At 39.2% G+C, this 15,354-nt stretch overlaps 1 protein-coding gene across 4 annotated transcripts in view; it reads left to right on the top strand.

Annotated features, from left to right (window-relative positions):
• LOC139982411 (uncharacterized) overlaps positions 1-15,354 on the top strand; it is a 37,019-nt gene that overhangs the window by 4,055 nt on the left and 17,610 nt on the right. For all 4 annotated transcript variants that reach the window (XM_071995248.1, XM_071995250.1, XM_071995249.1 and 1 more), the window contains exons 3-6: positions 44-268; positions 1,382-1,571; positions 2,432-2,602; positions 3,725-3,780. In XM_071995248.1, coding sequence (XP_071851349.1) covers positions 44-268; positions 1,382-1,571; positions 2,432-2,602; positions 3,725-3,780 — 642 coding nt within the window. The remainder of the gene's footprint in view (positions 1-43; positions 269-1,381; positions 1,572-2,431; positions 2,603-3,724; positions 3,781-15,354) is intronic.

Here is a 15,354-nt window from a genome sequence, read left to right as displayed (position 1 = left end):
GTGCCTTATACTTACATCCTTGATTTCCCGTCTCTGCATACAGATACCCTCCTTGACATCGTGAAAAACTGTGAGTTACGACGATACCCCTCAAATTATATTATCATCAAGCAAGGTGACGTAGGTGATAGTTTCTTTGTAATGATGAAAGGTATAATACGCGTGTACGTCGGTTACCATGGTGACGACGAGATCTTTCAACAGCAGGAACAGTGCACTGGTGATGAGTATCTGGCTCATTTTGGAACTCTAGTGAGAACCATGCAGGGTAAGTACAACACTCCCATTCTACGTCTTATTGCTAAAACAAACTCATCAAATGGATTAATATTCCATTAACCTGGGTTGAACTCGTAAAGACTTTGGATTGGTTTACACGATTAACATCGAAGCAAACCATTGTTTCTTGCTAGCTATCCATACATCAGATTATTACATTTTATTAGTGTCGGGCAAACCTCCACGGGGGATACTTTTTCTCTGCGAGAACACCTCATTAAAAAATGAGTCAGTATGCTTGTGAATCTTAGATAAATCTCTGTGGCCTGGTTTCTTTAAGTTTATGATTCCTCTAGCGCTTGAGAATGCATAAGAGCTTAAATTAAATCGCAAAGTAGTCCACACAACTAAATATAGCTACGTGTCAAAATGTTTGCTTTGCATATTACTTTCAATAAAAAAACGTATGCGAGGTTGAGGTATATGTTGCCATATCCTGCTGCTCGAGTAAAGCTGTTCGAACCATGTCTGCATATACGTCAGCATCACGTGATACTTATTATGGACCATCAAACTTTTTCTGCCGTGATTGAAGATATACTGTGATAATCTTTTCGCTATGTGACGCCTTAAACACATCATTGGTCATATTTCAAAGTTAGAATTCTTCGTTTGGCATATATAAAACAGCGTGGTATATATATTAATATTTCCAGACTATTAACGTTTATATTTGAGGTAGAGGAAGAGCACGGCCAGCTTAAGGAATCCTCCGAGTCTGATAACCTCTTTCCTCGTGGAATCGCAGTTTAGTTTCAATCACCAAATCAATTCCTAGAACTTCTTGTCAATTGGATTAATCTTCGGTACATTTCTGTAATCCTATAGAACAATGTTAAGCTTTTCCAGTAGTACACCACAATGTTTTACCTATATCAAATTGGACTGACTCTCGGCGTTGGGAGGATGGTGAATAATGGGAGCTGGCTTCAAAAATATCAAACTGACCATTCTAAATTTCTATCGTATTTTCAAACATGCATGCTGTCTGTATTAAGACAATCAAGTAGAGATGAAACATAAGTGACATGAACGAACTTGTCAATCTGTCGTGACTAATCTCGAGTGTTGTACATAATTATAACATTTTCACTTATAACAGGCTCTGGACATAGCTTCGGTGAACTAGCGTTAATACACAAGAACAGTATAAGAAAAGCCTCAGTAATAACAGCAGCTGAGTGCGATGTACTGGTTATTAACCGTGACGTGTACAGCAGATGTCTGAAGACTGCTCAGGAAAGAGACCTGAATGAGAAAATGGCATTTATTGACAGCCATTATCTATTCAAGTAAGCCAGCTGACAACGAATTGTGTATTAGTTCTGGAGTTAAGTGTAAGAAACAGTTAATTATCTCTAGTGGTGCTTTATTTATCAGTGAATATCCTCTAGTTTGTGCATTGTTTAAGCGATTATAATTTGGTTGAATAAACTGTCACAAAAAAGTAATATCCCCAATTGCTAAAACGTCCGAGGGCTTCGCCCATGGACCCCCACCAGGGCTATGAAATATATTCCAGAGAAATTGAAATCCCCTCTCTTATATATCTGTGTACTTTCAACTCGCTACGAGAGAACAAGAAATATCTAACACCCATGTAGCTTTGGGCCGGTACTCTGCTACTGAACTCTCACTAGGACTCTGTGATACATTTCATCGAAATTTAGAGCAAATTCTCTTTCTGATATTTATCCCTTATTTAAACAATTATGAAGCTTCCGGGGAATACGCCCCAACCCCTGTTCTCCAAACAAATAACCGAAGTCGTTCTAAAAAACCCTATAGCTCATGGTATTGGAAGGCTCTACCCCACCCCTTGCAAAATGTTGGACACATACATCAAAATTACTAAACCGTGAGCTAAATGGATCATAATATAATAGTAATTACCTAAGTTAAATTAACAACTAGGTCAGATACAGCAAAAAAGCTTTATACAAATGATAACTTTCAACAATTCCTGTGTAAAAACACTATAGTTTTTGTCAATCCCCAGAAAACAACACATCCTGTTTCTGATTGTGTAGATCCCGTATATCGCAGATTCACTATACATTGACTCTGCACATGCTTTACAAGTACAGGAAGAAAGACAACGATCTTATCTTACAACATTAACTGTCAAGGGATGCTTGATTATATTTTGCAGAAGTTGGGATCACCGAATGAGGACCTCGCTTGCAATGAGTTTCAAGAAAAGTCTCCATCGATTCGACAGTGTCATCTTTAAAGCAGGTGATCCTGTGCGGTCACTGATATTCATCTTACGGGGTTCCGTCCTGCTCAGTCAGAGGAACTCCATGAAGAATTCAGAAAGACGGTAACTTTTGAAACTGAAACCATTATAATAACCAGTAAAAACAGCACGGGCGTGTACAACTTGTACACAGGAAGGTCTATACATAAACGGGTGTACACAGAAGGGTGCGTTAAAACTTACACAATGACTTACCATCACAACTAATATATCTTAGTAGTTTTTAGACCTTGTCCAACAAACAGGGTTACTAGCTTCCACAGAGGTTGCAACGAGCACATTAAAGGTATTGGAGACTCGCCCCAAACCACGTGCCGCGCTCTGAAAAAGTTAATTTTCCATTGCTTGTAAATAATTCTTCTTGTCGCTACAAAATACAGACAGTAATGAAACGTGATACCTTGTTATCTTTTATCTGGACCTGAGATGTCCATCCCTGCTATGTACACTGTGCTGTGGGTATTGGCCGTAGCTGTATGTTTCGACTGTACACGAGTGTTTAATTACCGTCGGTAGCAAGCTGTGTGTGCATTTTCTGGGATCGATGGTGGTGTCTAACACTTTCTGTTACACCTCATTCGAAACTAGGTCAGATTACCGGCATGAGACGTTACTTTATGCGCAAGTCTCCACGCCTTTTCAGAGACAGTAGCCAGTTGTAACTAGGAGTGATTGGCTCGTGAATTCGGAGCCTTACGGACCAAGACAAACTTCAAACAACATCACAGTGTTAAATAAAGTAAGAGTAAATGGATATGGGTCTTGTTTCAGGATAAAATAAGGCTTCCTATAACATCAATAGACCTCTGCAGGCTGTGGTTATCATCACCATCATTATTATTATCTGATTGCTCCCATATAGAGGATGAAGTATTGTAGTTCGTTAGTCAGTCGAGCCTATATTAGTTATCTCAGTTGCCACACATTGTTCATATATAGTTAAAATTGATGACTGGAGTTTGTGAAAGTACAAATGATGTTTTGTCTATTGCAGCGTTCATGAATCGGTGTGGATTAAAAAATTGCTTATGTAGACCATGAATTATTCATGAAAGCGGTGGGATGTGCAAATCCGTGGATTACCTTTATTGCATTCTTTCAAATTACCTTTTGTGTGTGCGTATGTGTGAAAGTCTGTCAGTGTAAACAATATTTACCTCTATTCATCATTACATCGTTTTGCAGGACTAAAAGGCCCATTATGGTTGATTTATCGTTACAAGGACCAGGGGGTTCCCTGGGTAAGTTGATCCTTTCAGTGTACAGCTTTATTTAACAGGGTTGCCAGTCCGAGTCCACTAGGTTCTGAGTCCGAGCCGAGTCCTTCTGCATTAATGCTGAGCCTCTCTCGTGAACCGGGCCTGTAGACTTGACGGTTCTACACAAAAGCACGTACAGGCCCCTATGGAACAAACTGTTCGGTATATGAAAGTGATAAAAGTACAAGAAAGGGGAAGAAAGGTGCAGAACATACGGGAATATCTAAGCATAATGTCAGGGCTCCCCTGACACCACTTCAGTACCTATATATATATATATAGATATATATATATATATATATATATATATATATATAGATATATAGATATATAGATATATATATTTATATATATATATATATATATATATATAGATATATATATAGCACTGGATTGGTATTTACGTTTACTTCTCCAAGTTGGTGCTTAGGTTTACCTGAGGTGAAATGATTGGATCAACTTGAAATTTTACATCAGTATACCTTATGGTACTAGGACTGCATATCAGTCGTTATAAGTTGCTACCTACTTTTTGGGTCATTTGGCAAGGAAAAGTCCAATTGGTCAAACCCTTACGGTAACCCTAAGTCTTGCTCTCAAAGTATATCCCCCAGTTGGTATATAAGTTGACCTGACGTACAGGCATCCGTAGTTTTCTTGACAGCCGCAGTTGCCTGTATTCAGTGTATACGCTCTACACTGTGTACACTGTATACGCCAGGGCTAACGCTAAAGCATACCCGTAGGCTGCATTGCATGCAACCCAATAACAGTTTCGGCTAATATAAGATGATGTGTAGTATCTGTTCCCTCCCGATGTAAGGGGACTGGGCTTGAGATCGGGTCAGTCGTTCGCCGGGAAGTTTGGTTTTCGTACCCAGGTTCTTTCCTTGTTGACTTTTTCTTAAAAAAGTACCGTTAACACGAAAACGTCTCACCAACAACTTCAGGTAAGGTCCATGAGATTAGTCAATAAAGTTTGGTGATATTAATAACGTTGATATTATAACGTTGTTGCATACAGCTTCACGTTATTTGTTCATACCCATATTTCAATACTATAGTCTAGACTAGCTTCTAGCCTAAAACTTGTAAGGCCTAGCCTACGTTCGACTGTAGCCTAGGGCCATAGTCCAAGTCCTAACACTACCTTAGCATTGGGTCAAGGGTAAACTGGTCTGTAGTTTGAGCTACAAATTAATACCAACTGCCAGAGAAATTAGATTTCAAGTAGGTCAGCTTAACTTCTTAGCCTACTGTGCATGTACAGTATGTATCATATATGGCCGTAGATTTTGCTGGACAATTATGTTACTGTACATTGCCCTAATCATGACCAGATACTGTAGCATGGTGGGCTTTTAATTGACGCACTTAAGGATTTGATCAATGATGTCTATCAAGGAAAAATCCAAATTACTCAACTGTATGTGTTTTTCATATGTGTAGTTCCTCAGAAATGTTCTGATCTCAAAATATTTAAGGTTCTGTGCTTATGCACCGTACAATTGAGCAGAATTTGACCACAAAATGTCTGCCGTGTCAAGTTCTTTCATACCCCTAAATTGACACATTTGTCGATAAGCTAACTGTAGTGTAGGCCTTAGTATACATCCATTGACTTTAGATGCTGTTTGCTATGCTCTGAGCCTCTAAGCTCTGACAGGTCATGTCCCAGAGAGTTAGTGTTATCATATTGAGGTAATGTTGGGTATTTTAAGGGTGTAAGATTTCCAAATGGCCAAAAAACGTGCAAAACTGGGGGGAGGGTGTTAAAAGCTTAAAAAATACCACAATTTGGTCAGCAAATACCTCAAATGGATTCAAACTCATGAAATATGTAATTCTGTTTGACTGCAAAAAAAGTTTAGGTGGCCTGCTGTATCGTTGCTAGTAATAATTTAAGGTGCGTCAATTACAGGGGTGCGTCAATTATGAAGCCTTTACTATACTGTACAGTAGCTATGCCTAGATTATTAGAGACTGAAGTCACCATGCAAATGCAACTTACAAGTAGCCTGTATTGAAATAAGAGATGCTATAACTGCTAGAACTTTTCAAAAAGTTCTTGGAAGTCTTTACTCTCCAAAATATTCTCAGACATTCTAAACACCACTGTACTGTAAGATGTCTGAATATCCCAGTGAGGGTATCAATAAAAACAGTTAAAGGATATAATACTAGAAAATCCAGCATCAAATTTGGGCCAATGCAGAATACCTTTAATCTAAGTCTCTCAAGTGATGCATTGTGTTTCAAGTGTCTTATTTATAACTAGCCAACATTTGTACAAAATAACAATGCCATGCATCCAAAAGGTTATTGAGTCAGTACATTTCCATAATGTAACTATTACAAAAGCTGAGTGCACCTAATTAAAAGTTAACATCCTCCAAAAATATATATAACACAAAAATTTGATAAAGCCTTCTATCCCCTCCCTTGCATATACTGTAAGTCATTTTGTTAAGTCTATTTAGATCCACCAAGTTGACTAAATGTGCAATATTCAGTGTTAAAGATCTGAGCTCTGTATTGGCCCAAAATATATTGGAGAGAAGTGTACAATAAAAATTGAAATAATGCACATCTACACTCTGACCATTTGATATTTATTTGATTGGCACTGTTAATGTTTTCTCAGACAAATTTGATGATCAACATTCTCAATCTCAAGATGAATGACAACAGTCCACTATCCAAGGGAATAACACTGTACGATGTAGCTGCCATGCAGTGAAAAAGTCAATATTGGAACGGTTGCAATCATAGCTAGAGCACAGATGCCGCCTGGGACAGACTGATGTGGTGACCTACTGCATCATTGACAGCAAAATGGAAGATATTTTCTGAATTAACCAAAAAGTAAGTTAATATTCTGTAGGTTTGACATCGCATAAACTTGATACCATAGGACTCTATTATCTCAAATACGAGTAACATCTGAGGTAATTTATTCCAAAGTTATGGAATGAAGAAAGAAACAATCAGAAGGGATGAAAACTTTTGTATGATCTGGTTAATGTGGTGGTATCTTTTCCTCTATGTCCATAGTATTTAACTACACTAGAGCTATATCCACTCTCTGGTTTTTAATCTTAAAGGTCAATGCAAGACAACACCAAATTGTCAGGCTAGGTCCACATAAAATGTACATGCATATTTAAATTTTGAAACCTTTACAATTGGTAAAGCTTGAATGACTTGCAACTTTTAAAAGCACTTGCTATGGTAGGGAGCTGTTTCAGCTCCAATTGAATGCATGGCTGCATAAATAAAATGTGTAATGTTGTATACAAGGCAAGATGAATCAAGAATTAATGGGCCCAAAATGGGATGGATAAACGAATTGAAATTTACAGTGAAAATAGTATATATGAAAGGTTGTGAGATGATTAAAATATTGGCTGAATTACAGGAGATTTAGTTTTGTAAAGCAGTTCATTGTTTTCTTCATTTGTAGAGTGTGAGGTCATGTGAGGTCTAATCGGTAATCGCAAAACATTCCAAGCTATATTGCGCGTGCTATAATTGGGACCAAATCAGCATATCTTTAAGAGAAAGCTTTTCTTTTTGTACCAACAGATGGATAGATCTACAGGCTAATACAGCAAAGGATATGCTCTAATTAGAAATGCCAGGCAAGATTATCACACAGTTTACAGTGGGGTGAATACAATCATCAACCAAGCTTTTCATCATGCTGTACATAGTGGTATACAGTAGCTCCTTGTTGGGCTTATCAATTAAAAGCTTGCATAGAAGCCGATGCCAAGCAAAGCAAAAGTACGTCCTGTAAATCGCGAAGTAGATTCACACATCTCATGTATATCCTCTGGGACACAGCACATCTTTCAATGGAGTTAGGAAGTTGCTGGGAATAGTTGTTGGATTGGCACAGTAATGTAGTATTTGCTTCACATAAATGCAGAGCAGTAACAGAAAACTAACTAGTTCCAGGATATGTTACACTGTTACACCATATAAAAGATAGAGGAAATTAATAGTATAAGCTTCAAGCAGACAGAACCAAGAGAATGCAGACCAGTCTTCATGGGAAGTCTTCTACATATTTAACTGTATAAATGGACTCATTCTTTTGCAATGTACTTCTTGAAATATTTTAGTTTGGTGACATTGTGGCACTACATGTTTTTGTAAGTATTAGGGAACATTTGCAGCTGCTTGTCAAGAACATGGAACTTGTTATACAACTGAAGTGGTCCTGATGCTTAAGTATTGAGGTTACTGGATATTTTGCTGCCTTACCTTGCTTTAACTGTTCTTAAATGCATTTCTCATGTTTTAAGATGTTTTAATTTTGTATTCCAAACAAGATCAGCAAGCCATAGTACAGTAATTTTCAACAACCACCACACAGATACTTGTGCAGGACTAAGGGTATTTGTTAAGCAGATTACTATTATAAAAAACTTTTATCCCTCAAAATCTCCAGGGGTACACTGCATTGTTTCTGAACCACAGTTTCACAATTCTACAAGTAGGGTTCAGGGGTTATGCTATGGGAAAAGTTTACAATGTTAGGCCTGACTTAATTACTTAAAGCTTGTGGTCTTTTATTACACCAAGAACCAGTTTATTCTTTAAACAAAATTAAATTATTTCCCCTCAAAATTGAGGGGAGTGAATACAGCAAAGGCACATGCAACTAGCACCAATGTCATGGAAACCTAGTGCAGCCCAATGAAACATACTGTAAAACCACAACACTTGTAACTATAGGTATGAAATTGTGCAATCCAGGGGTATAGTGTATAATTTTGTCCCTCCAAGCATGGAAACTCCATGATATTGTGGTAATTTGCATTGGTTACGGTATTAGATACAGCCTATACTGGTAAGTCTAGATAAATACTTGAGGTATAAGTTAGTTCCCAAAATGTTTCTCATGTATGAGAGAGGTCAGTAAATTGAGGTCATGAAATAGTGCAAGTATCCTGGTTTATGTGAAATAAATCTTGTGGAAAATATCAACTGGGATTGAAAATACAATAAACTGCTTGAATATGATTGTACAATTTTTATTGTGTCTCGTCTTTTAATATCATGCTAATCTCCACTACTGTATGTGTTTGGTAATAAGCCAGATTTCTGGGTAGAAGTTTAAAAAAACAAATCGTCAACAATTTTTGATGAATTTTAAGCAATCGCATTCACTGCCTCTATCTCTGTTTATGTTTTGAGTCAGCAACACAGTATACTGTACAGTAGTGAAAAGAAATGGACACTTTCTGTTGTATTCCTGATCAATTGAAAATTGTTTGTTGTTTGACTGTTTGTAGCAGTATTCCTCTGAGGAGTGAAAATAAATAAACATACAGTGAACAGTTGCAACTGCGCATGCATTTATGCATTACTTAAATTATGTTCTGATGCAATTCATGTAATATTCACTGTCGATTTTAGTTCAAAACTGCCAGTATACCATTAGTTCCTGAGCCATAATTTTTTTGCTTTAAAAATCTGGCTTTGAGTGTATAGTATTTTGTCAAAAACATAAAAGTGGAGGGGCTGCTTATCATCATTCCCTGAACAGGCTTAACCCAATTTGTTAACTATAATGGTAACATATCAAAATGTCTGGGGGACTTGCCACAGTGCTGACAATTTTCAAATATTTCCATGGTTCCACCAGGGATGTTAGAGATGTACAAACAACATTTGACCTTTCTTTAACGTTTGTTTCGTGCCGACATTAATACTGTTTTTGGTCCAATACTAATACCTAAATAGGGTGACAGGACAAAATCCCCCCAGACAAAGTCCCCCTAGGACAAAATCCCCCAGAGCCAAAATCCCCCTGGACAAAATCCCCCTAGGACAAAATCCACCCAAGCCAAAATCTCCCCAAGCTATAAAAAATCCCATCAATTCTTTACAAAAATGTGTCATCCCGGTCCCTGGTATCGTCATCCAATACCGTCATCCGGTACCCTCACCAGTATTTCCATTGGTACTCTCAGTGGTACTCTCAGTGGTTCCCGGACCAGTACTCCGACCATACCCCGACCGGTACTTTAATAGTGAGCCTGACAGTTACCTCCACCGGTACCCCTCCCTGACCAGTACCCTGGACTGTACCCCGGCTCGTACCCCGGCCGGTACCTCGACCGGTATCTCAACTGGTATCCTGAAAGGCACTCTGACACATACTCTGACACGTACCCTTACTAGTACTGGTACAATAAACAGTAATTTGACCAGTACCTTGACCGGTCCCTTAAATGTCACACCATGGAGCTATATCCCATGGCCACACTAACAGGTAGCCTCGCAATTACCCTCAATGATCTCCCGACCAGTCCCCTGACCAGTATCCGGACTGGTATCTTGACCAGTACCCTAACCAGTACACTGAGTGGAACCCTGACTGGTAGAGTGACCAGTATGATGACCGGTACCCTGACCAGTCACATGACCAGTACCTTGACCGGTACCCTCACAGGTACCCTAACAGGAGCCCTCACAGTAACACTCGCCAGTACTCTCACTAGTACCCTGACCAGTCCCATGACCAATCCCCTGAACGGTACCCTAACCAGTGCAATGTCCCATGCCTTGACTTTCACACCTGGGCCATCCCTGGTTGTTGCAGGCAGGCTTTGTATGGGTCAGGGGGATATTGTCCGGGGGGATTTTGTCCGGGGGGGGGGTTTGTCCTAGAACCCCTAAATAGCACTCAAAACGGATAATGGTACCAGACGGTACCTGTACGTTGTCTGCTAGATTCATACGATGTCAAAAGGCTAGAACATGCACTATAATACTGTTATCAGTCGTGAGTAGGTATATACCACACTCATCTCATATCAGTATTTGTTTCTAATGTCATAACAGGCAGTGGCGGAGCGTCCATACAGTCAGGCGGGGGGGGGGGGGCGGACTCAAATGTGAAGCTGGCGCCCTTTTCAGCTATTCACCACTTTTTACTTATTCGCGATTATTTACTTTTTTATTGCGCTCTCATCTACCTATTGACATTTGTCACATTTTGTTGGCGGTGACACCTATACCTAAAGGGTCATTTCCGGCGATATAGGGAGTATCTTTACTCAAAAGATTTCTGTACGCTCTGCGCCAACCTGTGGTGGCGCTCCGCTTAGATAAAGTCGAAAGCGCCCGTACAGACCTTTCTCGCCCCTCTGACCAATATCCCTAGCTCCGCCACTGGCTCCCAATCTTCTTCCCCGTCAATCCGTCTAGTGTCCCCCCCCCCTTCCCCAACCGAACCTCATATGTTAAAGGAATATCTAATGATTAGAGACACTTATTCTAATGTTAAATCAGCAAAGAGCAAGCAATAATGATTTTATCACTAAGATTTTTTTTTAATTTCTCAGTTACACCGTCATTTAACTTCCCACTCAATCTTACACTCCCTGATACTCTTCCATCCCAATGTAGGAAACTTCATCGTTACACGCAGCACGCAACGATCTTTGTTCTACTTAATTGATCCTAACTGAGTCTTTCAACTTAAAAGCATATTTTTGCCAAATAGATTAGTGAAAGTTACACAGTTTAATAAATTAGAAGCATCTCCTTGTTAAAGAATTGTATTATCGGCGTATAGTCTTCCGATAAGCGTAACTTAGGGTTGAAAGAAATCAGTGAGAGCAGGCAGTAATGATATAAACTTACATATATATATTTTCAAATCTCTTATTGAACGAATTATCAGCCCCCTGGTTACATCGTCATTTATCATCCCTCCCCCATCCTGCCCTACCCTTCTTCACCTCACACACTCCGCTCTATGGGGTTAAAAGAAATCAGCGAGAGCAGGCAGTAATGAAATTTACTTACATTAATGAATTTTTTAAATCTCATTTAGGACAAATTATTAGGTCCCCCTGGTAACATCATTTACCCCCCCCATTCTCCCCTTCCCTTCATTACAATCACTCTCTTACACCTATTATATTAGATATCCTTGCAAAGCGTGATGAACTAGGTCCCTCATTTATCTAATGCGTGGGAGGAACTCGAAACTTTCTTCCTTATCCGCATATTCCAAGCTTTCTCCAAGAAAAGAGTTACAGTACCTATTACCCAGATTTTTAAAAATAGCCTCCCTCCTCATAAAACGTGATGATCTATGTCTCTCATTAATCTAAAGCATGGATGAACTACCAACTTTAAGCATATTACAAAGTTTTTCCACAAAAGAGCTAAGGAACCTACTACACACAAATTATGTAAATGTCACTAAACGGCATCCGTAGGGACATCGTTTTTTGGTCCACATTTGAGTTTCCATCATATCTTTAATCTGCTTTTCATAAATATCTTTTATTGTGATTGTTATGATGACCACATCTAAGGACTTTTGAGTCGTATTATTGTATCCAGTGGAATTGTCTCGCTGAGATATAAAAGGATGAATTTTCCGTACGTTTTCACGGTAGGCCCCTCTGTTCAAGGTCAATGCACGACTATAACATTAGGTCCACTAAGTGCGGATATTGGTCTCCATTTGCCACTATTGCAGTAAACCCAACCGAGCAACATGTCTACGGTGTCTCTTAAAAGACAATATTATTAACAAGTTCGAAAAGAATTTTTAATTTCTTTGGTGTCATTTTAAAAGTATTTCTGATAACATTAAGTACAGAATTCTTTTATATGTGAAAGGTACATATGAGAAACATGACAATGACCGTGATAAAACCAATTTCAAGATTACTAGCGATCAATTCGCTCAATTTGTTTCAAAAAATGATTGAAAAGTGATATGAATTCCTTCTCATTCATTCTTTTTATTTGAGCATGTTGAACGCTTGCGATAACATGTCATTACGAATCATTGCAGACGCTCACCCAAACCGTTAAAAAATACCGTCCCTCTCCCCCCCTTCTCTTCCTACACTGAGCTCCCAACAGTGGCGGAGCGTCAATACAGTCAGGGGGCGGATGCCCCCCCCCCCCCCAACGGACTCATATGGACTGCTGGCGCCCTTTTCAGCTATTTATCACTTTTTTTACTTATTCGCGATTATTGACTTTTTTATGGCGCTCTCATCTACCTATTGATATTTGTCACATTTTGTTGGCGATGACACCTATTTATTCTTCGTTTATCTGCAAATTAGCAAGGCCCGGAAAGGGTCATTTCCGGCCATAGAACTTTCCGGCTAGAACATGCACTATAATACTGTTATCAGTCGTGAGTAGGTATATACCACACTCATCTCATATCAGTATTTGTTTCTAATGTCATAACAGGCAGTGGCGGAGCGTCCATACAGTCAGGCGGGGGGTGGGCGGACTCAAATGTGAAGCTGGCGCCCTTTTCAGCTATTCACCACTTTTGACTTATTCGCGATTATTTACTTTTTTTATTGCGCTCTCATCTACCTATTGACATTTGTCACATTTTGTTGGCGATGACACCTATACCTAAAGGGTCATTTCCGGCGATATAGGGAGTATCTTTACTCAAAAGATTTCTGTACGCTCTGCGCCAACCTGTGGTGGCGCTCCGCTTCGATAAAGTCGAAAGCGCCCATACAGACCATTCTCACCCCCTCTTACCAATACCCTAGCTCCGCCACGATAACAGGAGTGACTTTCCATGTGTTATTGGTAGGAAATTGCAGGAATTATTGGAATCCTCAATGAAAACTATACGTAGGTAGTCTTCTTTGCGTGGGGATTGAGTTGTGTAGGTGTTACACAAAAATGTAGATATGCTTTCTTTATTCTTGTGGAAAGCCGCTTTCACTCTGATATCAGATAAACCTGTGGTACATGCAGTGAAGTAGCCAGGATTGTTCCAGTGGAGGGGGTGGGCGCTTTGGGGGGGGCTTGACCAATTCCTGGGAGGGCGTCTTGTTACTACCTGAGTGGAGTGCCACCATGGGTTGGCGCTCAGCGTACGGGAAATTTTCAGCTATAAAGACCTCCTAGATCGTTGGAAATAACACTTCACAGGCCTTGTAAGCTGCTCTAAAGTTTCACAACATCCTTTATTTTGAGATCCCCATGTCTTGATATGGTCATCAAATAGTTTAGAGAAATAGAAGAAAAAAGACAATCTGGTAAGTTGCTTTGAAATATCATGACATATCTCGGCCTATGCGCTATGTCACGTCAGGTTTTTCAGCAACTATAGCCTACTGCCGGTCCGCGGTCGAAGGGTCGTTCATGAGTGGTCATCATGGAGATTCGATACCATGCAGACCAATGAATGATATATTTTTCGCACATGTAATTTTTTCGACACCCAAAATCCCAGTGGGCGGGCGACAAGCTTTCATGGGGCTGTCGCCCCCACCCCCTCCCCCCCCCCGTGGCTACGCCACTGGGTACATGGTGCCGAAGCACATATCTTCAAAGTACTGTCTCCAACTTTCAATTGTTTCAAGCTACTATGTGACCAAAAAGAAGTTCTCAAGATGAAGTTGCAGATCTGAAAGGACCAGTAATTTTACTAGGAAACCTTTCGACCACGTACACCTTTGAAGTAGGATAGGATTACACAGTATTTGAATTCTTCATCGATCGGCTTGTATTAAATTAGCTGAAACTCTATAGACCAGTCTTGCAAGGTTTAAAGAAATGGCTCCTTACATAGTTGGCATGATTCAAATTCATCCAGATGCAAATTCATCAATATAATTGGTCGAGAACTTGCTAGAACAGTAAGCTGTCTGAATTAGCATCTTCAGATCGAATATGGGTTTGCTGAGTTAGGGAGCAATATGTTCGAAGTACAAGGACCAACCAATGAACACAATTTTAACATAAGAGGCAGAGATAAGACACTATAGCAGAAATCATTATGTCTTCTTTCTGTTTATTACTGATAAATGCAAATATTTTCATTAAAATCAATATGAAATTTCATGTTACTTTCAGAAATATATAAACAAAGCAACTTCTACAACTTCAGCTCATTCACATTCATGCTATCAGCTAGAAAATTTACCATGAGGCACATTTTCTATGAGGCATTGATGTGAATACCACTAACATAACTTGTGCTATTCAAATGGATAAAGGGCTTGGTCAAGTCATGAATAAGGCTCTGCCCCATATATTGCACATGTACAAAAAGGGTTACTGCTTAATTTACATGCAATACTTTTTTGATGGGGGAGAGAGGGGGTGGGGGAGATGTGGTAACATGTTGAAAAGACCACATCTTTTAATTTGTCATTTTTCTTTTGAACATATGCAAATGTTCAAAAGAAATGAAAGCACTTGGAAATTTCTTAAAGAGATAGGCAGTTGTTGCCCTTGCACTGCTTTGAAGTCTGCACCACTGTAAATATTGTTGAAGGAGTGGAGTTCTGCGAATCTCTTGATAGTCAAGTAATAAATTTTTCTTTCACTGTTTGTTAAACAGCTCCTAGCAGTAATATGTATTTACACGACATTGTATCTGAGGTTCATTATGTAACCGCTGTTTTCTACATAGAGTCAAATTAAAAACCAATGTTAAACTTGTTCACCTGCAATGGTCTAAATTCAGAAAGTACATCAATATCATAACTCTTTTGCATGTTGTACTGAATTTGAAGTGGATTATAT

Source organism: Apostichopus japonicus, chromosome 16 (genome assembly GCF_037975245.1).
Source record: "Apostichopus japonicus isolate 1M-3 chromosome 16, ASM3797524v1, whole genome shotgun sequence".
NCBI classification, from domain to species: domain Eukaryota; kingdom Metazoa; phylum Echinodermata; class Holothuroidea; order Aspidochirotida; family Stichopodidae; genus Apostichopus; species Apostichopus japonicus.
Note: the sequence above shows the minus strand (reverse complement) of the source record. Positions and strands in the feature narration are given on the sequence as shown.